General features: G+C 36.9%; 1 protein-coding gene across 1 annotated transcript in view; it reads left to right on the top strand.

The window, feature by feature from the left end:
* Window positions 1-20,689, top strand: part of LOC118653450 (protocadherin-11 X-linked-like) — a 316,589-nt gene extending 295,900 nt beyond the window's left edge. The window contains exon 4 of the mRNA XM_036304154.1: window positions 15,750-20,689. Coding sequence (XP_036160047.1) covers window positions 15,750-16,396 — 647 coding nt within the window. The 3' untranslated portion in view covers window positions 16,397-20,689. The remainder of the gene's footprint in view (window positions 1-15,749) is intronic.
* The last annotated feature ends 3,921 nt before the right edge of the window (window positions 20,690-24,610 follow it).

Below are 24,610 nucleotides of genomic sequence, written 5' to 3'. Positions count from 1 at the left end.
AACCAACGTTCCCCGCCTGCCTTGCCGGCCTCTGAGCTTGCAGTTTAAGAAACATAGTTACAAACATAGAAGCTAAACAAAACCCCAGAAACCAGCTTTCAGCAGGCTGGGATCTCAGAGCTGGAGTTGATACAGAGTTTTGATTATAGAACCGAAACTAACCAGATACCTGCTTTCAGGAGCGGAGGCCTAAGAGCTGGAGCCTCAGAGCTAAAGCTGGCCCAGAATAAAAAAAGAAAAAAGAAAAAAGAAAAAAAGGAGCAGTTGGGAGCTTCAGTCCCAGCCTGAAAACAGCCCTCAGCCCCTCCCCCAGACTGGCCAGGCACCCCAGTGGGGACCCCCACACTGAAGGGTGTGTGACCAGCTGCAAACAGCCATCATCCCCTCACCCAGGCTGGCCAGGCACCCCAGTGGGGACCCCCACCCTGATCCAGGACACCCTTCAGGGCAAACCAGCCAGCCCCCACCCATGCACCAGGCCTCTATTCTATATAGTAAAAGAGTAATATGCTTCCCAGCACCGGGATCAGAGGAGCCGTGAGGCCTCCCGGCACTGGGATCAGTGTGACAGGGGGCGCGCCCAAACCCCCTGATTGCCCTGAGGCTCTGTGTGTGACAGGGGGCAGGGCCACAACCTCCCTATCTGCCCTGCTCTGTTCCTGACAGGGAAAGGCGCCCCAACCCCCTGATCGGCCCTGCTCTGTGCCTGATAGGGGGGAGCTCCCCAACCTCCTGATCACCCTGTGGCTCTGTGTGTGACAGGGTGCGGCGCGCCACCCCCCCACCCCCACCCCACAGACCCTGCTCTGTGTGTGACTGGGTAGAGCCATAACCTCCCCATCAGCCCTACCCTGAGTGTGAGAGGGGCGGCGCCCCAACCCCCTGATCAGCCCTGCTCTTGGGTGATAGAGGGTGGCGCCCCAACCCCCCCCCCCCCACGGGCCCTGCTCTGTGTGTGACAGGGTAGAGCCATAACCTCCCCATTGGCCCTGCCCTGAGTGTGACAGTGGGGGCACCCCAACCCCCTGATTGGCCCTGCTCTGTGTGTGACAGGGGGGAGCGCCCCAACCCCCTGATTGGCCCTGCTCTGTGCGTGACAGGGGATGGTGCTGCAACCTCCCCATCGACCCTGCCTTGAGTGTGACAGGGTGTGGTGCCCCAACCCCCCAATTGGCCCTACCCTGAGCGTGACTGAGGGTGTCATTGCAACCTCCCAATCCGCCCTGCTCTGTGCATGACAGGGGTCGGCGCCCCAACTCCCTAATTGGCCCTGCTCTGAGCCCAACCAGGGGCTGAACCTAGGGATTGGGCCTGCTCTCTGCCACCTGAGAGCAGGCCTAAGCCAGCAGGTCGTTATCTCCCGAGGGGTCCCAGACTGCGAGAGGGCACAGGCCAGGCTGAGGGACACTCCCCCCCCCCCCCCGAGTGCACAAATATTTGTGCACCGGGCCTCTAGTAAGAGAATAATTATGCACAACTATTTTTTTCCAACAAATTGGACAACTTAGAAAATACAAATGTCTTGAAAGACATAAGCTACCTATATTCTCTCAAGAAGAAATTACATAATCTGAAGAGTTCTATGTATACTTATAATACATGCTTGTTAAAAAATTTTCCACAAAAAACACACCAGGCCCATATGGCATAAAAAATGTACTTTACCAAAGGTTTTAGGAAGAAAGAATAATAATTCTACGCAATTTTAAAAAAAAAAACACCCAAAAAACACAAAACAAAACACACACAAAGAAAGAAAGAAAGAAAGAAAGAAAGAAAGAAAGAAAGAAAGAAAGAAAGAAAGAAAGAAAGAAAGAGAGAGAAAGGAATGCTTTACAATGCATTTACGGGTCCAGCATTACTCTGATGCCATAAACTAGAAAATTATTTTGAAAGAAAAAAATGATAAAAACATGAATATAGACACAAAAGTCCTAAAATATATTAGCAAATCAAATCTAACAATACAGCAAATGTGATATATATATTGAGGTATGAGGTGCATCCCAAGAATTCATGGTTTCTTTGACACTCAAAAATATGTCTATGTAATTCAGCCCAGTAACATAGTAAAATAAACATAGTACCTTATGTGTTGGTATGATAAAAGTCATTAGGAAACTTAAAGAGTTAATGAGATAACGAAAATGTGAGGTTAATCTTTTCTCCTTTACTAATTAAAAGAAAGTCCATGCATATGTACTAAATTTAACTGAAGTTGTGTATGTATGTATGTACATACAATAAATCCATATTTGGAAAAGAGTATACATGTTGATAGAGAAGAAAGACAATTTTAGTGAAAAATGCATTGAAATAAGTATTCTGTTTAATTCAGAGAATGTTCTTATATTCTATCTTAATCTACATAAAATTCATGTGTTTAATCTATTGGTGTGCTCATTTATCAGGATCATTTTGGTTCATTTCCCTCAACTGAGAAAGAATACTGCCTCTGGGACTTTCTCTTCTGTTAGGGTCCCAAATACCTGTTTGTCCAAAGAAGTATTCACACTAGCTTGCTTCAAATCTCTCTATACCTATTTCTCTCCTTTCCTTCACTTATGTTACCATGCCCAGTTCTCTATAGGTATTACACTCTCCCCAACATGCTCACTACAGTCACATCCTCCCTAACTTTACATACACACACACACACACACACACACACACACACACACACACACTCACACACCTCCCCCATACTTTACTTACCATCTTCCTCTTAAAGGAATAGTTATATTGGCTTTCATGTATTACATGTAGATGTTTGGATCGAATACATTTTTTTTAAATCCAATTTTTTTCCTTCCTCTCTCTAGCCATTTTGTAAGCAACATATAATTGGTTCTTTATGTCATTACAGTTTATCTATACTGTTAATTAAAACTCATTTGCTATGAAGAAAGGGTATTAATTAAAGGAATAACATACCCCATAATTCTCTACATGTTTTGATAGTACATACACTTGCCTTAGAAATCTTGCACAGAGAATTTCAAATACAAGCTGTTGACAGTGCAAACATCAAAGTTACAATTTATTAGACAAAATTTGATTTATTGTTGTCCATTTTACAACTGTATAAACATTCTAATATCTACTCATTACAAATCTTGATACCATATTGAATATATAATACACTTAATACATATGGAACACCAATTGTCACTTCTAAAAAAAGTAATTTGACATTTACAGTACAGTAATGATATCTACATTGGTAAAAGAAATTGTAAGAAATTTGTACTATCTTTTCACAAATTAAAATGTACTTACATTGCTAGTATAAAATTATATAAAGTGTTATTTCAATGACCTACCTCTATGCAAATTAATGCAAGTGTTAGAAAAACAAGTGCCAGGCATTCAAAAAGAAAAAAGATACAATTTTGTCCTGCTCAAAGGCAATCAGCATATTGACAAAAGGGACATTAGTTTGACTAATTAAAATTAAAATTTGAATAAATACTCACAGATGTAATGTTTGGTTAAGATAAATCAGAATTCATTGAATATTGCATTCAAATAATTTGTAACACTTAATACCAAATGATTAATTCCTACACACTTATATTATGATAAATATATCATAAACACTGTAACAGGAATAAGAATATTTCTGCTAGGGGTGGTTTTCATGACTTCTCTAACATTTGGACCAACTTAGTCTATGTTACGAATAATGTTTTCACATTTGTTTCATTATATACTTAGACATTTCCAAAAACTAGCCCAGAAGACCCTAGAGGTGACCCTGGTGATCAGTGTATACCTGGTGATCCTGTTGTTCAGTCTTACTCTCATTAGAGCTCTACAGATCATAAAAATCATTCCCAGTGCAGAAAATACTAGCTCACTTTCTCTGTTGTATATGTTTTATATATTTTCAGTATAAAAATCAAATTTATACAAATGAAATTATTTAAAAATCCAAGGTAATTTAGATATCTGTTTTTTTCTATCTTACATCAATGTTTCTTAGTATTTATTTTTTAGTAAGTATGGAATGGGACTTTTTCAGGATGATTGAATATATATTTTCCTCATACTTGTTATTCTTTATGTCAAACTCAATGATACCTATACTGTAGATTGTATTAAAAAGCATTTTTAGATGGCATATATTTGTTATTAATTACATTTTAAAATATCAATTAATTGATTATATATATATATATATAATATTAAGTTTGCTTTTGCCAAATACAGCTCTTAAATAAGTAATTGGTAGTAAATTTATAAACAAATATTTTCCTAAAAGAATCACTATAATATTATGAATGATTTTATGTTCATAGTCACCTATGAGTTTCTAAAATAACATGTATTGCCATATAACTGGAATAGACTTTAGTATTAAATAACCTGGACAGCATTTGTTATTAATGATTCAGGATTCTAAGACAACTCTGTTTGAAGAATCTAACATGCTTACTAGAAACTCTCAGAATTTATAAAAGGAGAAGATTATAATGGTAGCATTATTAATTTTTATATGGAAAGAACAACTTCTATTTCCTCTAAGATTTATTCAAAAGAGCACAATAGATTAAGACTGAACTGTGGATATTTTTCCAAATGAGTTCTTGCATAAGGCAACTGAGTCGGTTTTCCCAATCTAAATAAACACAGGTATACTGCTTTATGGAATAGCAATAGTTATTACCAAGTCCACTTCATTAGCAAAAATCTTCTAAGATTGTTGAATGAATGGCATTGGCTACATTTACTGGTTACTAATAATTCTGTTACATCTTTCATTGTATCTGTGGCTGTAGACCAAAAGGCACTTTTCCCATTTACTGAAAAGGAGAATCTATGTCTGATAAATTCTCTATTAAACTAAAAATGTTAAAAATAATACTGAGGACAATGGGCTTATTCTGCTTTGAACTTCAGTGAATTCTAGGTTCAGGCTATAAACCAAACTTCCAAAGAATAATTTAAAAAATGGTCCTCTGCCTCCTGGAAAATAAAATGTCTTTCTTTCCAATTTCAAAAGTCAAACACAAAAGATGCTTTTTAGAATATACTTTGTATCACAACACTCCTAGCATAATAATGTTTTGCACCAAATTGTCACTGTCCGTTTATCAAGGATGTGTGTATTATTTCAACAATATGATAAAATAAAAAAGGATAAAGTAATTAAAACATTATGTGCCTTCTATTTTAGCTTTGGCTATCTAGGTGTTTAAAAATATTTTACAGTCATGATTAACAATAGCATGTCACAGAATTTTGAAATAAAATATATCATGACTCATTTTATTAAAGCATGTCAGTTCATATTAACAAATTAATTTTAATTATTTCAAAGAATTTCAGATAGACATGAAACAAAATGCATTCCCCAATGTTATTCATCGGATTAATTTTGGTTCCTGAGGTAATTCAGAAACGTTTATTAAATGCCAGGTCTAAATTGCTATTTTCATCAAATACTACTATTTAATGGGAAGTAATGACTTTTCTTAGAGGATATTGTTAACTGAACTAGGGTAAGGTTGTTGTCACTGTCATTTAGCCGAGGCCTCAATAACCTGATTAATCAACAAATGCTATAACAGGTGAAAGTTACTTCTCATTACTTAATGGTTCTTGATACATAAATCTATGTGTTGGTGTAGTGTTTTGAAATATGGAAAATATCTGTTTAATTATGGACAATTTGTTTATTTGGAAAAGAATTTTACTTATTTTATTCCAAATGTAATCCTAGATTGTTAATATTAAGAATTTGCTCTATTTAAAACCTTCATTAAGCTAGGTAACTTATTTAATTTAGACTTTAGGATATATAGGAATAAAACCCTTAGGAGTCTAATAATTAAAACTAACATGATTATGGAGCCATGGATTGATTAAAGGTCTGGAATAGAGTAAACACAATGTATAATATACAGTGTATCTATATTTGTAGCTATAAGGTAGCCAACTCTAATGATATTCCCATAGTAAGACTTTCAACCCTATCAATTTTCAGATGTCTGCCTCCCTCTGTAGGTCTCAAATTATTATCTTGATGATGATGACTTTAATCAATTGGTTCCCAACAAATCCCAAAGCATATTGGAGAGATGTCAGGTGAGAATAGAATCACTCAAATATGATATATTTTTTTCCAATATCCTTTTGCTGCTCTGGCTAGTTTACTTAGATTAAAAGATTGAAGCTCTCAATTTTCAAAAGAGTATCTTCAACAATATTAGAACATTAAGTTACACAAAATCTCAAATAAAAAAATAAAATCCAGCTCTGGCCAGTGGCTCAGTTGGCTGGAGAATCATCCTGTGAACCAAAATGTTTGCAGATTAGATTCCAACTCAGGGCACAAGCCTGAGTTTTGCGTTCAATCCCCAGTAGGGATGCCTATGGATGGCACCCTATCCCCTATCCATGTTTCTCTCACATCGCTGTTCTCTCTCTCTCTCTCTCTCTCTCTCTCTCTCTCTCTCTCTCTCTCTCTCCTCTCCTCTCCTCTCTCTCCTTCCTCTCACTCTAAAAATAATTTAGAAAACATATCCTTGGGTGAGGATTAAAAGTAAAATAAAATAAATTAAAATCTGGACAGAATGTTTCAAATACATTTGCTCGCATTTGCATCACAATAAACCAAACTCTAAACTGTCAATCTATTAGGCAAGTCATATATTTTCCAAATATTGGCTTGAGAAGACAAAATGATGAATTATTCAGGACAGTAAAATTTTTTGCTGAAATGAATATATCAGTTACAACCGGATATCTCCCTAAAAGACAACATTGCAACTCTTCCGGTGTACAAATGGGAAGCTAGTGAAGGAGTAAGAGAGATTCCAAAGCAAACTTACAACAATATCATTCTTTTTCAACGCAGTTCAGCTTTGAACACTAATCAAATGACCTGAATAAGACCTCTATCATGTGAAATTTTCTATCAGAGTTTAACAGATACATTAAATGGAACAGTGTGACGGGAATTTCTGTATAATGAACACGCAATTTAGCTTTGGAATAGCACTAAGGAAAATGCTTATGAAATATGCATTTGTCCTCAAATTGATAAAGGTTAGAAATGATAGGGAGCATCACCAGAGAACATTTAATCACATTCATGAACTTGATATCTGAATATTGAAAGACTGGGATTTGCACCTCTATTTCTTGAAATACATATCGTGTATCAACCAATTAAGTAAATATGAGTTAATAGATGGTTCTCAAAGCAATTTAAAGGTCAAATAAGAGTGAATGTTTAGAATGAAGGAAAAGATTGTCTAAATTTGTTTAACCTCATAAGAGCACATTTTTCTCTCTGAGACAAAGCATATGAATTACACTCTAACAGGAATATTCATTTCATTGTACTAAAAATATAGTTCAATATACTGCCATTTTTCCTCACTTCTCAACAACTACAGATGGTAACAGCACTTTTGTAAGTGATTTCCAAAGAGAGAGATCTGGGCAGTCCTCTCTGCAATATATTCTTTGTGAATATGTATTTTTATTATACTGCTGTATATTCCATTTTTCCAGCATACTTGATTGATATGCATTAAAATCATAACTTTAGTTCAAGTTGCCTCTTCAACTTGATAAAGTGATCAATTATATGACTATGTCACATTTTCCCTGTTGAAAACTACTATGAAATACACAAGATATTTTGGTGCTGCATTAGGATAATATATTTCCCTAGGGAAAAAAATCATTTTTTCAAAGTTAAATGTTATTAATGAGTTACAGAAGCCCTCAGATAATGTTGTTTTAAGTGGAATTAATTTTAACTCCACTGATTCACAATGAATGTTATTTTGAAGTTGCAGTGAGTTAATCTGTGCTTATCTCATACTATCTTTTTGGGAAATAGTTTGTTCAGCTAATTAAATAATATCAATAATATTAAAGATAATACACAGTCCCCTAACATATTAAAAGAATATTTTAGCAGCACTCATTTAAATACCAACTCTTAGAATATTAATTGTGCTTCTGTTTTGTGCATTTACTTAATGTTGATTCATTAGTAGTTGGTGAATATTTAGGTACTTAGATATGCAACAATGAAGTTTATTATAAAAATTTTAAAAATTAAAACTAGGATTTTAATCCAAGGTATCATGATTTACTGAGATTAAAATCTTTAGCTTTTATAAATTGTACACATACACACTCATACTGTGGACAATAGTCTGTACACCAAACTGTGTATAAGAATTACATTTAGTACCTATGGATATATGATTTCATCTTGCTGTAGCTCATGAATAGTTGTATTTTATTATAAACTAAAGGCCCGGTGCACAAAAATTTGTGCACTCGGGGGGAGGAGGGGACCCTCAGCCTGGCCTGTGCCCTCTCACAATCTGGGACCACTCAGAGGATGTCCACCTGCTGGCTTAGGCCCGCTCCCCGGGGGTTGGGCCTAAGCTGTCAGTCAGACATCCCTCTGGCAGCCCGGGAGCCCTCAGGGGATGTCCACTTTCCAGCGGGGAGCAGGCCTAGGCTGCAGTCGGACATGCTTAGTGCTGCTGAGGAGGCGGGAGAGGCTCCCACTGCCACTGCTGTACTGGCAGCCGTCAGCCTGGCTTGTGGCTGAGCAGAGTTCCCCTTGTAGGGGCGCACTGACCACCAGGGAGCAGCTCCTGCATTGAGTGTCTGCCCCTTGGTAGTCAGTGTGTTTCATAGTGACCGGTCATTCCCAGTCGTTCTGCTGTTAGGGTCAATTTGCATATTACCCTTTAATTATATAGGCTAGAGGCCTGGTGCATGGGTGGGGACTGGCTGGTTTGCCCTGAAGGTTGTCCAGGATCAGGGTTGGGTTCCTGCTGGGGTGCCTGGCCAACCTGGGTGAGGGGCTGATGGCTGCTTGCAGGCTGGGCACAGCCCCTTTAGGGTGGGGTTCCCCACTGAGGTGTCTGGCCAGCCTGGGTGAGGGGATGAGGGCCGTTTTCAGGCTGGCCACACCCCCTTCAGGGTGGGGGGTCCTGCTGAGGTGCCTGTTTGCAGGCTGGCCAAGCCCCCCAGAGGGGATCCTCACCCCATGAGACTGTTGTAATCCTGGGTGTGGGGCTGAGGGATGTTTGCAGGCTGGCCACAGCCCCCAGCCACCCAAGCTCCCAGTGGAGGCTGGCTGGAAGCAGATATCTGGGATTTATTTATCTTCTATACTTGAAACTTTGTTGCCTTTAGTGGAGGTTACAGCCAGCCAGGTCAGGGGAAAGCTTGGCTTCCTCCATTGCTGTGGCAACCAAGCCTCCTGCTTGCTCCAGCTCCGTGGCTGCTGGCCGCCATCTTGGTTGGGTTAATTTGCATATAGTCGCTCTGATTGGCTGGTGGGTGTGGCTTGGGCGTAGCATATGTGCAGTCAATTTGCATGTTTCTCTTTTATTACATTAGACTAGAGTCCTAGTGCATGGATTATTGCACTGATGGGGGGCGTGGCCTGCTGGGGTTGGCCCACTGTGGGAGCAGCTGCTCATTCCGATCAGGTCAGCCAAGCAGCTGTGGACCTGCCCTCTGAGCGGCTGCTCCTGCTGTGGGAATGCCTCTCATCCTGATCAGCCGAGCGGCACTTCCACTGTTGGAGAGCACTGATCACCAGGGCGCAGCTCCTGCATTGAGAATCTGCCCTCTGGTGGTCAGTGTGCATCATAGTGATTGGTCAACTGGTCATTCTGGTAATTCTGCCATTCAGTCACTGGGCTTTTATATATATATAAATGTTAATAACTATAATAATACCAACCAGTTAATGGGAAAATAACTTTTTTGTTGTTTTTTTTTTTTGTCTCTTTTTAGGACAAATAATATCAATAAGCTCTGGTTATTTGTTATTAATACTTTGATACCAAATCCACAAATGCTCTATTCAATTAATATTTATGTGCTCTTGTAGTCATCATGAATCACTTACAGTTAAGTGAGGAAATTCAAAACCTATTTAGGGTTACTTTCAAGATGATTTTTTGAGAAAAGTTCTATAGATGTCATGAATTGCTTATATTTTATAGTAAAATATTATTTGAACACTAATGTTGCATTCTCCACCACACTTTTGGGAAACAGTTTATGTGCAATATTATCCGCCCTTTTAAAAGATTATGTGTCAAGTATTTTATAATTCAAAATCCTGAGAAATTATGAAAAACTCTATAAATTTATAAGCATTATGATATTTTCAAGCACTTAATATTTATTTTTTTTATTTTTTAGTTCTATATATGTTACTTAATCTTTCAAACTCTCATGAACTCTCCAGTATTGTTACTCAAAATATTATCATTTGCATTCAATTCTTTACATTCTTTGTTTTATTCTTTAAAGAGGAAGGCTAGTAGGAAATTACTGACATCACTTGGTAATGCTAATGCTTAACATGATACAGAGTGATAGCAAATGAATTGAGAAGGTAGATGGTTCCTAACTGAGAAGGTAGAAGTCTCTAAAGCTTGGCAGATGCTTATTGAAATATATAGAAATAGATTTTCTAAAAAGAGGGGGCAATATGTATAACTGCCATTAGGAAACTAGAGTACAACAAGTAGTGCTGGGAACACTGCATACCCACATGTGAAAGAATGAAGCTGCACAATTACCATATACCACATATAAAAAGTAATGAAAAATGGATCAAACACTTAAATGTAAGTGCCAAAACTGTAAAAAAAATCTTAGAAAAACATATAGGAAAACCTCATGACATTGGATTTGGCAAGGTTTCATAGTTATGACACCAAAAGCATAGGCAATTTTATCTTTGGGTGTATACCCAAAACAAGTGAAAACAGGGACTTAAATATCTTTCACCCACATTTATAGCAATAATATTCACAAAGGAGGTGGGTAGGAATGAAACTGAATTGGAGTATCAAAACAACACCAGATAGTAACTCAAAATCCACAAAAACAAATGAAATGGACCAGAAACAGTAAATAGAAAGTTTGATAAAAGAAAATTTATAATTAGGTCCTTACTTTTCCATTTTTTCTCAGCTTCATTAAAACCAATAATGAAAAAAAGTAATATAACAATGTATTGTTGATTCTAATATATACACACTTACATATATCACCTCTAAACAATAATGGCACAAAAACACAAGAATGAATATAGGTATAGAGGAATAAAATGAATATATCTCACTGAAATTAATTTATAATAAATCTGAAGTAAATTTTTTTTAGTTATCAAGATAGGTGGCTTTTTTATTTTAATTTTTTTCAATTTCAATTACAATTCATATTATTTTGTGTTAGCTTCTGGTGTATAGCATAATAGTTAGACAATCATATATTTAGTAGAGTGCCCCCTTACCACAATTTTTCAAGTACCCACCAGGCACTGTACATATTTATTACAATACTAGAAGCCCATTGCAGAAAAATTCGTGCAATAGGCCTTCCTTCCCCTGGCGGCTGGCTCCAGTTTTCCTCTGGCACCTGGGACCCAGGCCTTTGGTCCGGCCACAGCATGCCTCTTCAACCTTCAGTCTTCAGTCTTCAGTCTTCAGTCTTTAGTCTTCTGTCTTCAGTCTTCCATCTTCACTCCGGCCGGAGCCTTCAGTGTTCCCTCTGTGCCTGTGTATGCAAATTAACTGCCATCTTTGTTGGGTTAATTAGCATAGTTGCTCTGATTGGCTGGTGGGCGTAGCAGAGTGACACCAATTTGCATGTTTCTCTTTTAATTGTGTAGACTATGGGCCCAGTGCACAAATTTGTGCACTTTGAAAGGAACTGTGGGCCACCAGGCTGCAGTGGGCACAAGGGTGGGTCTCGGCCCATCCTCTGTGCCCCTGACTGCCCCTCCCCCCCATGGACCTCTGTCCCCTTTCTGCTGGCAGCCCTGCTCCCACCACCAACACTCCCACATGTTGACGGTGCTGGCCCTGCTCTCACTTGCTAACAGAACGGAGCAATTGGGGCCAGTGCCAGCAGTGGGTGCAAGTGGTGGCTGCTGCCCCAAGCACCTCTCAAGAGCAGGTGGAGGTAGAGAAGCCCTCAGCAGCAATTGGGGCCAGCAGCTGCCACTCGCACCCATTGACAACGCCAAGCGATCTGTACCACGCTGGCAGCTGGTGCAAGCAGGACCAATGACAGCAGCAGGTGCAAGCAACTGGCAGAACCATGGCATGTGGGAGCAAAGAATTTTTAGTAACCACCAGAGGCTCACCCCAATGACAGTGACTGGCGCCCTGCCTTGGTCTGGCGCCCCCGCTCACTTGTTCCACCATCCCAGTTAGGCCGATGCCTGCCATGTTCCATGCTCTGCCACCTGCTGCCAAAGCCTGCCATGTTCAGCGTATGCCCCCCTGGTGGTCAGTGCACGTCATAGCGACCAGTTGTTTGGTTGTTCCACTGTTTGGTCTATTTGCATATTAGATATATATATATAGACTATAGGCCTGGTGCACAGATTCGTGTACCAGTGGGGTCCCTCGGCCTGGCCTGTAGGCATTGGGCTGAAACTGGCAGTCCGACATGCCCCAAGGGGTTTCAGAGTGTGAGAGGGCACTCTGCAAAGTTGCTGTTGGTCGGCAGCTCCTGTGTCAAGCATCTGCCCCCTGGTGGTCAGTGCACATCATAGCTACCAGCTTAGGCTTTTATATATATAGATTATTGACTATATTCCCTATTTCTACTTTACATTCCCATGACTGTTTTGTGTCTACCACTTTGAAGTTCTTAATCCCTTGAACTTTTCCACCCAGCTCTCTGACACCTGTCCCCTCTGACAACCATCAGTCTGTTCTTTGTATCTATGAGTCTGTTCCTATTTTGTTTATTGTATTCTTTAGATTCCATGAATAAGTTAAATCATATGGAATCTGTCTTTCTCTGATTGACTTATTTCACTTAACATAATACCCTCTAAGTCCATCCATGCTGTTACAAATTGTAAGACTTTATTCTTTTTTATGGCCAAGTAATATTCCATTGTATATATTGTACCACTGCTTTATTATCCCCTCAATTATTGATGGGCACTTGGGTTGCTTCCATATCTCCACTATTCTCAATAATTCTGCAATGAACATGGGGGTGCATATATTCTTTTGAACTGGTGCTTTGGATTTCTTCAGATATATAAACCCAGAAATGAAATCACTGGGTAATAAGGTAGTTCCATTTTTTTTAGAAAACTTTATATTGTTTTCCATAGTGACTGCACCAATCTGCATCCCCACAAAGAGTACAAGGGGTTATCTTTGCTCTACATAGTCACCAACATTGTTGTCTGTTGTTTTATTAATGTTACCTGCTCATATCTTATTGTGGTTTTAATTTGCAATTCATTGATGATTAGTGACTTTGAGCATCTTTTCAGTTGTCTATTGGCCATCCGTATGTTTTATTTGGGGAAGTTGTCTATTCAGGTTCTCTGTCCATTTTTTAATTGAATTGCTTGTTTTCTTGGTGTTGAGTTGTATGAGTTCTTTAAATTTTGGATATTAATCCCTTATTGAATGTATCATTGATGGATTTCTTCTCCCATTTTAGTAGGTTGTTTTCCTGTTTTGTTGATGGTTTCCTTTGCTGTGTAAAAAAAAATTTTGTTTGATATAGTCTTATTTATTTTTTTCTTTTGTTTCCCTTGCCTGAAGCGATATGTCAGAACAAATATTGCTATGAAAAATGTCTGATTATGTATGCTTTTTGAATTGCATGTGTTTTTCCTCTTGAAGTAATCATCTTGCTTTAAATATATTCAATTATCTCCATAATGGTTGTAATATGTGAAAGATATAATAAAGAATGATTGAATTAAACAATTATTTTAAAAAGTCTGAGATTTTACTGCCTATGTTTTCTTCTAGAGTTTTATGGCATCAAGTCTTACATTAAGTCTTTAATCCATTTTGAGTTAAATCTTATCTAGGGTGTAAGAAGGTGATCTAATTTCATTTTTTTCAAACACCATTTATTGAATAGACCATCTTTACTCCATTGCATGTTTTGCCTCTTTTGCCATAATATTAGTTAAACTTAAAGGTATGGGTTTATTTATGTGCTCTCTATTCTGTTCCATTGGTCTATATGTCTGTTTTTATGCAAGTACCATGCATTTTGATTGCTATAGCCTTGTAGTATAATTTGATATCAGTTAGTGTAATTCTAGTCACGAAAGACTCCAGTTGAAGGATTTAATTTATATTACATGTTTAGAATTAGCTAATATATAAAAGAAAAAAAAGGTAGATTAATGGTTGCTTAGGGCTGTGGAGTTTAGGGGAAAATGAGCTGAGACTGCTAATGTATATGAGGTTTCTTTTTATAGGATAAGAATATCCCCAAATTGATTGTGATGATAGTTGCACAACTTTGTGAATATAATAAAAACTACTAAATTGTTCATTTTAAATGGGTAAATTATATCTCAACAGAGCTGCTTAAAGGAATGCTTATAAGTAATATTTCCTTTCAGTGAAAGTGACTTTGTATGAATTTCTCTATCATAAATAGGCAAATGACTCAATGTTGAAATTATAATGTATTATTTTGTTGTAAAACTTAAGTCTGCCAGATCATTTGTTTTTATGATGACTAAGAAATTAAATTTTTCTTTAACTTATAGTTATATGTGCATTCATATATTTCTGTGCACAATTTATAATTTAATATCACTCAAAATACATAAAACTCTATCTTTCTAACTATTTCTCAAATATGGTTGGGTAAAAAGATAAAATATTTTAAATTTTAATCTCATGGGGGTATTTTTTAAATGAAGAAATGTAAATGGTTACCTAATAGAGAGATTTAGTATTAATAAAAGTCAGTTCGCATACATCTTGTTCTTTAGTTGTAAGTGTGATAGGATAATAACAGTACTTGGACTCTATATTTCTTTGAAGATTTATAGGATCAGGAATTTATATTTTTTAATTTTTGGATTATGTCTTCTTAGAGAATTGAACCTTTTATCACGATGCAATTTCATTCATTATAGCTAATAACATTATTTGTTCTAAAGTTATTTTTTATATTGATATAGCTGCTCTATCTTGATTTTGCGAGTCTTTGTATGGTGTACTTATTGACATTTGAAACCTATTGGCATTTGAAAACGTTATACGAACCTTATAAAGGAGTTTTAGAAAGTATTACTGGTATTTTAGCACTAAGTACTTTGTATCTGTAGTTCATTATGTTGCTATACTGATTTGTCATGATTTCAGAAAATGAGAAATACAGAAATCAATTACCTTTGAGATAATTGTAGCTATAGTTCATTCTTGAAACAAAAAGGCATTTTAGACTTCAATAAACTATGTTTTCAAATTAACCTAATTTATTCTTTGATTTATTCTCAAATTAATTAATTAGATTCTTAACCAAATGGTAAGCTATAATTAGTTAGTTCATTATATGTTTCTATGACTGGTTTTCTTATTCGTTTCACTTATGTTCTTACTTTGTGTTAGTTAGAAGCCATATATTAACTGACTTTTATGTATAGATCAATAATCATAGTTTCTATTTATAGTCACAAACACATTGAAAAATATATACATTTGGAAGACTAGGCCAAAGTATCCTAATTATGAAAATGAGACCCATCCATCCACTCCTGGTTATTGCTGTTTCTCTAGGAATTATTTCTTGACAAATCAAGAATCAATTGTTAAAATATTGTAAGTCTCTAATGTATTTATATAGATAGTTTTAATTTTTCCCGTAACAATAAGATTTATTTTAAGTAGCTAATAAAAATATGCCTTTGTAATATATTTTTTATCATTTGTTTCCCACCCTATCAGCTGCAGAAATAACTGTTCAACCAACTGTGGAAGAGGCCTCTGACAACTGCACTCAAGAATGTCTCATCTTGGGCCATTCTGATGCCTGCTGGATGCCAGCTTCTCTGACCCACGCCAGCCCTTCACACGCACAGGCTTCTACTCTATGCCACAGCCCACCTCTGACACCAGCCTCTGCTCGCCGCCGCAGCCCTCCAGTGACAGAGACCATTGCTATTTGCCATAGCCCTCCAGTGACCCAGGTTATGGCACTGTGCCATAGCCCTCCACCAACACAGGTCTCTGCTCTCCAACACAGTCCTCCTCTAGTACAGGCTACTGCTCTTCCCCATAGCCCTCCACCAGCACAGGTTGCTGTAATCCACCACAGCCCTCCTCTGCCACAGGCCGCTGCCCACCATCAGAGTCCTGCGCGGCCACCAATGGGTTTGCAGCAAGGTTGGGGGCAAGAGGCTGGACCTGAAGGACTACTGTCTCTTGATCACGGAGTGCAAGTTAGTACAAGATCTCAGTTTTATACTATGTCTGAAAGAATTCATCTTAGTGATGATTCAGTTAAAATCATTTCTTTGAAAACCTTCACTCCAGGCCAAAAGGCTAGAGCCTCTAGGGATGATTCTCCCATTATGGAAGAACATCCCTTGTAAAGCTACAATGGCTAATTTACATTTTTCAACAGAATGTATACAATCAAAATGTAAGATCCAATTTCAATGAATATTCCAAATTGTTAGGTTTGTAAATAGCTATGTAAATACACACAGATACCAGAATAGACTATAGAGCTAGACCCTTAGTCAAAAGATAAAAATAAATTTACAATTTGTTTAATTTAGAATGTATATTTAAAAAAATAAATAGAAAATTTCACACCTTTTGTACAGAAAGGCTTATCATGACAGATACTAATGTGTAATATATAGTATTTCTGATGCACAGTAGATTTTTTTCATTTATTTTTACCAAAATGTGCAATATTACTGATTTTTTTCCATTCTGATTTTTTGTAACCTAGTAGGTAACAAATGGAAAACTAGAAAATATCTGATTTTCCAAGAGTACCTTCAGTTTGTTTCAACTTTTGTTCAGATAACATTGGATGGTATAAATAGGGTCGTATTTTGTCTGTCTTTTTGTTTGATATTTGTTGTTAGTCTCCAGTTTTTTGTTATTAGTGTTTTGTACAAAAATGCACAGTAGTGAGTGTAAATATCTCTTAGATTTTTGCCTCTGTCTTTTTTATGTTTTCTACCTTTATTTGAAGTATATATTATTGATATAATTTGTATATACATTTTCTGTAAAGAATATACATAAACTGTACAGATTCTGTCTATAACCTATTCTCTACTCTTTAGTAGAGTTCGAGACACTGAAGTGCAATATCTGTGCCCAAATTAGGCAAATACTTGCTAAAAGGGCCTCTTTCTATAAAAATTTGTCTTTGTAATGTAGTGTAAAGTGCATCAGAAACCATATTTTATCTGCCATTTTAAGCCTATGTTCCATTATTAATTAGGTCTTTCTCTTCTGGAAAGTCACAGCCTAGAAAATCACAAGGAAAGTGAATGCATTTAGAGCATGATTCATTTACTCCTATGACTGGAAACTGCTATTTTCTAAAGACTATCAGGAAGATTAAAATGTTGTTATGATTGCTGAATAGGCTGATACCAAAAGATGTTCAGTAAAAAAGTAAACAAATTAATATAACTGTAGATAAAACCACATAATAAACCTATATGACTAGGGGATTTTTGCCATTCTAGCTCGACTAACTGAAGACAACCACTGATAACAAGATCAGAGTCAGGAAGGAAGTTTTCAAGTAATGGAATTATAAATTTACATCGAAGGTGTTATAGTATAGAATTCTAAGGAGATGTGCAGAGGGAGAAATGAGATTCATGACTGCTTCTTGGGGTAGATGAGAAATACCCCAATAACACACAAGAAAAGACACAACAAAATATCATATCTGAAAACAAAATATGTTCTAAGCAAAGAATACAATAGTATTCCTAGGGAACATTAGTTTCCTTCTGTTGTCTGTTTTTAATTGCTTTTTCTTTTCTTTTTTTGTCCTTATACCTGGCCATGATTGTCTATGTGCACATTTCACCAATATACAGAAACAGTACCAACTTAATTTTCCTCCATAGCAAAACCAAGAAAATGTCTTGTTTCTGTATTATACTAAATCGAGAGACAAATGATGTATTAATTGGGGTGGGGGGAGTGAATATTTCTTGTTAATTAAATTAGATGTAGACATTGTAATGTGTAACTTGAAGATATGTAATTTATGGTTAAACTGTGTGTGTAAATGTTGTAATATAAAGTGTGGTAAATGTGTAATTTCATTGGTGAAGGTTTCCACTGAATGTTGAGAAAGCTTCTCTTAGTGTGCCCAGCAGATTACGTAGCGTTTTGAGAATATATTGTTCCCACTATGAAACTCTTTAAATTATATTTGATTTGGTATGTAGAAAACTTATTCACTTTTAACTACAAGAGTTTAATTAGTGAAATTTCAAATTAATTAGTATTATTAATATTTTCTCCATTGTGTTTGTTAATATTCAAAGGGATTTGGAGCATACTGGTAGTCCAGGTGCATGTGAATCTTGAAAGACTGATGATGATTGAAAGATTATTGAAATATGACCATGTGTAGGTGTTGATATTGTTGTTGATATTGTTGACAATGAAGATTTAAACCTGGGGAAGATAAAGAAACCCAGAATGACAAAATCAGAGCTTCCAGTAGAATTTAGGCTGTTTTTTCTCTGAAAAATCTCCAAGATAATGTATGAGAATATCTTCTTCTATTTTAGTTATTTTCACATTTTCTTATTTCCACATTTTAGTTATGGTCTACACACACAAAATTAAATAAATAAAAAGAAAAAAAAAGGGAACCTGAAAAAATTAAATAATATGTTAGGGATATGATTGATTATTATGTTGATAAAAATCAGAATAGGAACGAAAATTAGATATTTAGGAATTTTTTCTTGTAGTGTGATTTATTGAATTTTAAGTGTGGCTCTTAAATCCTCCTATGTAAAAATTGGCAATATTTTGCTACCTTTCCTAGAGATATAGGAATGAACAAATATGCTTTTATTGCCCTTTCTAACTCTGATTATATAGTCAGGCTTAGACTGTGTTAATAATATGAAAAGACTGGGCATCCTCTTCTGGTTCTGTGCCAGAGGGGCAGTGAACGGAAGCAGGGGGCAAGTAGCCAAAGAGGCAAGGGGAGTGAGCCCAGTTATCTCCCCTATGCATTCTCTTTCAAAGCTTCCACAGGTCTGGCCTTGGCAACCTATAACTTCTAAGGCTTCAGATCTGATGAGATCTTTCTCATTGTATTGCAAATTCTTTCTTTGAATGGATAGACAGAGCTATAGATTGACAAAGCTCAAAGGTGGCTCTTATGATGTGCAAAAATTTAGTCCTAGAAGTACAAAAAGTATTGTCTTACCATCAATTGAAACTAATTCCCTTGAAAAAAAGAAATAGATTTGATTTAGTTTGAAATTAAAACTTCAAATTGAATGGCAAGTATGATAATATGTTCAGTGAGACTGGTTATTCAATTTTTGTGGCTGTATTCAGTTACATGTGGTTAATAAGTCACTAGCTATAGCATTAATATATCACATTTATAAGTATGTATTCAATCACTGTGTATCTTATATGCTAAGTGCTTACACATTTTTTCTTGAATCTTATCTTCAAGTTTTAGCTAATACTGTGTGGCTGTATTAAAATCAAACTTACATATGATACAGACAGTGTAATAAATTTAGAGAGTATATTTTGTGTAGTCTCATTTAGCTATTTAACATTTTGTTTCTGGTAATGTAAACTCGGTTAGCAAAAATGGCTGTTAAAAAATTAGTGCTATTGTGTATTGGTGACAGTTATGAAGAGCCTCTGCCTTCCCAAACTAATATTTGTCACACACTTTCATTAAAATGGGTAAAAGTAGACTGAAAAAAATCACAAATTGTGCAGTCTTTCCTTATAATGAAGTCGTGTCACACACACACACACACACACACACACACACACACACACACACTCCTGTTTAGTCATGGAAAATTTAAGAAAATTTGACCCACATGTATCTGTCAAAATTAGTTTTTTGTTGTTTACATTAAGACTGAATGTGCATATATCTCTTAATATACATTTATTTATGAACATCTAGTTGGTTGTTTAGACTTTTTTTATATTCTTTTGATTCATATTTCCCAGTATGGTGATCATTTCTGTTTTTCTTCTTTCATATTTGTTTCAAACCAAATTTGTAGTTATGTTTAGAAAAAGTTTTTATCACATTCATTACACACTGTTTTGGCGGTTTCCAATTGGCACAAATGCCCTGGAAAATGTGGGAGCAAGAGAAGCTGAACTATATTTGAAAAAAACCTTTTTACATTATGTGCCAATTACCACACCAGAGCAATTTCATACAGAGGCCTTAAAATATTCATTCATAGTAGCGTTTGTACATTAACAATCCAAGTGTTTTCAGTAAGCGTGATTTTTAAAATCAGTGCAAGTTGACAACAGCTGACAGTTGACAATAGTAATGAAAAGGCTACTCAGAAAAATGTGTGTGCACAAATGAAAAAAAAATACGAAGGCAATTGTTTCGTGACTGTATGTGATATTTTTAGAAATAAAATCTGTGAAATTTATTCTATCTCTGTTTAAAATACTTGGAATTTTATGAAATATAGATTTATGTTTGTATTTGGAGAAGATTCCTCCTCTGTGACATCATACAGTATCTGAAAGTGAACAGTATCCCAAAGCAGCTCTAGCTATGCTTTGGAAGTGAGAAGGTTGGATATTGTATGACCCAGGATGGCAGTATGTAGTCCAGTGGCAAATGTGTATTAATTGTTCTATTCCAGGTTCTGTATTGCATGCTTTCTTATATTCATTAATATAGGTATTAATAAAGTTATAAAAATAAAGGTGCATTTTTATTGTGTTTGTTAGTTCAAAAGTCAAAAGTTTTATTTCATTTTAAATTGGTTTTTAAATTTATATAGAGTAAAATACACCTTGCTGGTGGTACACTTCTATGTTATACTTCTTTTTTGTTTTCTCTGTTAAGCCTTTCTATAGAATTCTTTGAGTGAACATCATTTCTCTCACTTTTCATAGCTGGTGAACAATATTGTGGTGTTTAGAACATTTACTTTACATCTTTCAAGATTAAATTAAGAGATATTTAGCCATGTTGGTGTGGCTCAGTTGGATGGAGCATCATCCTGTTCACTAATTCCTGGTCAGGGCACGTACCCAAGTTACAGGTTTGACCTCCAGTCCTGGCATGTGCAGGAGGCAATCAATTGATGCTTCTCTCACATCATTGTTTCTCTCTCTCTCTCTCTCTCTCTCTCTCTCTCTCTCATATATATATATATATATATATATATATATATATATATATATCCAAGTGAAATAAGTTATAAGTTTCTGGAGAATGGTGATAATATTGGTGGAACAAAGTAACTTGACTCCTGGTTTCACTTTTACTCTGGCTACATGGAGAGAATCCCAGTACGTTGAAATCTCTCAAGCTGCACATGATTAGTTAATATTCAACTGCATTTTGCATTTCTTTAGTCTTGAAGTTTGATTAAGATTTATAGAGCACAGAACCTGGTGCTTTTTGTCTTCTTTCTTTTCTTACCCATTTTTTCTATTTTTGTGATATTGATTTACTCATTATCACCAAGGGTTAGCTGATGAAGGAAGAAAAAAAATCAAAATTTAAATCAAGCAAAAATTTAACTTCTGGCAAAAAGAGATCACACTTTTAGAAATATATGTATAAATTAATTTATGTTATTTCTCATCCTGACTCTAACCATGTGTGAAAAAACTCAAACTTTAGTGAATAATATGTAGGTTAGCAATCAGCAGTTTACACATAAATATTATCATAATAACCCAGGCAAGTGTGCTAAAAACCTGAGAAAGTGAATATGATGAATAGGTACTTTGTCAATAGGAAAAAAGTATTGTACTGGAGAAGAATGTTGAAAATTTCTGATATTTCAATAAGTAAAAAAATTCGTGAGATAATATTTAGCTTTATTAAAAACATAATTGAACTTGTTGATCTTATTGCCAGAAATAGTCACATTAATTTATAAAATAAGTTGCTAATGGTGTAATGAAATAGCTTCAAACAAAACAAAACAAAACAATAAACAATACAAAATACCTGTGAAGCAGGCAAATAAGTTCAGAATTTACCTGCTGTATTTTGGGTTACAAATTCCATTGCTATTTCAAGTATGTGAGGATCTATAGCTGCATAAAAACAACTGAAGTTTAACCTGTGCACAGGCTTAATTCCTACCTTGTCTATCAAAGTATCCTAAAGTTAATTGGGGGAAGAGAAATAAAAGAAAAAACACATAAAACAAACACAAACAACTATAATCCTGTTAATGACTTAAGTAACTCAGGGATCTACTCACACTACATTTTCTTCATAAACATTTTTGGAAAAGTTTTAGATTTACAAAAATGTTGCAAAGATAATACAGTTCCCAAATACCCCACTCCCAGGTTCTATTATTAACATGGCATATTTGTTATAATTAATGAGCCAATATTGATACATTATTACCAATAAAAGTCTACAGTGTATTCAAATTTCCTTAGTTATTTTTTTCTTAATGTCCTTTTTCTATTCCAGGATCCCATTCAGGATTCTTTTTTTTTAAAAATCTCATTTCTTTCTTATATATATATATATATATATATATATATATATATATATATATATATATATTAATTATTGATTTTTTACAGAGAGGAAGGGAGAGAGATAGAGAGTCAGAAACATCGATGAGAGAGAAACATCGATCAGCCACCTCCTGCGCATCCCACACTGGGGATGTGCCCGCAACCCAGGTACATGCCCTTGACCAGAATCGAACCTGGGACCCTTCAGTCCGCAGGCCGACACTCTAGCCACTGAGCCAAACCGGTTTTGGCCCATTCAGGATTCTATATCACATTTAGTCATCATGTCTTTTTAGGCTCCTCTAGACTGTGAAAGTTTCTAAAACTACTTTCTTTTTTATTCAAATTTTATTTTTCAAATACACTTTTCATTCAACATTATTTTGTATTAGTTTCAGATGAACAGCATAGTATTTAGACAATCATATACTTTTTTTTAATATATTTTATTGATTTTTTACAGAGAGGAAGGGAGAGAGACAGAGAGCTAGAAACATCGACGAGAGAGAAACATTGATCAGCTGCCTCCTGCACATCTCCCACTGGGGATATGCCCGCAACCCAGGCACACGCCCCTGACCAGAATCGAACCCAGGACCCTCCAGTCCGCAGGCCGACGCTCCATCCACTGAGCCAAACCGGTTTCAGCAACAATCATATACTTTGCAAAGTGTTCTCCCTGATATGTCTAGTACCCACCTGGCACCATACATAGCTGTTACAATACTAGTGACCCGGTGCATGGATCCATGCACATTGAAAGGAAATTAATTAGAAAGTGGCTAGTGGGACAGGACTGGGCGAAGCGGGCCAGACACACCCTGGAGTCAACCTCCCATGGTTGCTCCCCAACTGACCACACCTGGGGTGGCACCGTGGCTTGAAGGACATCTGCAGAGTGAGCAGGGTCCCTTTTGGCAGGTAGGGTCACTCAGCCTGGCCTGTGGGGATCAGGCAAAAACCAGCTCTCCGACATCCCCCAAGGGGTCCTGCCAGAAGCCAATTCCAGCATGTCAGCAGGGCTGAATCATCTGGAGATGGCTGAGGGCATTTCCCCAAACCTGAAAAGGATGCATTAAATGATTGCTTGCTGCCAGACAGCTCAGGGCACTTCAATCTACATATCATTGCCTCCTACTGACCAAACACCTAAACAGCCGAAAGCAAGCAGTTTCTCCAAAACCTGACAATCTGAAAATGGATTGTGTATATGAAACCCTGGCCTTTGATGTGTTTATCTCTGCCTTGCCTTAGGACAATTTATGTTAATAAAAAGCAAGGGGTCCTGAGACAAGAAGAACTTAGTTCCTTTAGCTAAGTCTTCTCTGACTCCCTATAATGCCTTTCAAAATTATGTTTTGTCTCTGGACTCTTATTTAATTTACTAGAAGCCCCGTGCACAAAAATTTGTGCACTGGCAGGGGGGCGTGCGGCTCAGCCCAACCTGTGCCCTCTCACAGTCTGGGACCCCTCAGGAGATAACCACCTGCTGGCTTAGTCCCGCTCCCCTGGTGGCAGATGGCATGCCCGGATCCTGCGCTGGGGCGGGCGGCGGCTCGGGATCGCGCTGAGGTCCCTGTGGATGTTCAGGCTTTGAAAGCGTAGGTTTTCTTTCTTGGTTTTGTTTTTACTTTTTGAAATTGAAATATGTTAAAAAAATTTTTTTTTCCTGCACCTTTTCGGGTCCCAGGGACCCGCCATGCACCAGCTGTCCTTTTCCAGCTCAGTGCTCCTCCCAGCTTTTCACGGAGGGGCAACCTTTTAGGTTGCAGGGTGCTTTGAGAGAAGCCCGGCTTTCTGAAAGCGAGTGTTTGATTTGGGGATTTGTGGTCTGGCTGAGGAGCCCCCAGCGCCCACTCAGAACAGTGGGGGCAGCCACAGTGAGTGACCAAAGAAACCAGAGAAAAGTTAGGAGACAATAAACGGTTCGATTTCTAATTCCGCACGTTGCAGGAGCCGAGGTGCGCCCGGGATTTTCCAGGGAGAGAGTGAGTGAGTGAGTGTCCACTGCCCCTCACACAGCCGGCCACTTGGAGTATGACTTTTGCCAGCAAGGGCATGGACGCAGCCGC

This window comes from Myotis myotis, unplaced genomic scaffold, assembly GCF_014108235.1.
Source record: "Myotis myotis isolate mMyoMyo1 unplaced genomic scaffold, mMyoMyo1.p scaffold_m19_p_4, whole genome shotgun sequence".
Lineage (NCBI taxonomy): Eukaryota > Metazoa > Chordata > Mammalia > Chiroptera > Vespertilionidae > Myotis > Myotis myotis.
Note: the sequence above shows the minus strand (reverse complement) of the source record. Positions and strands in the feature narration are given on the sequence as shown.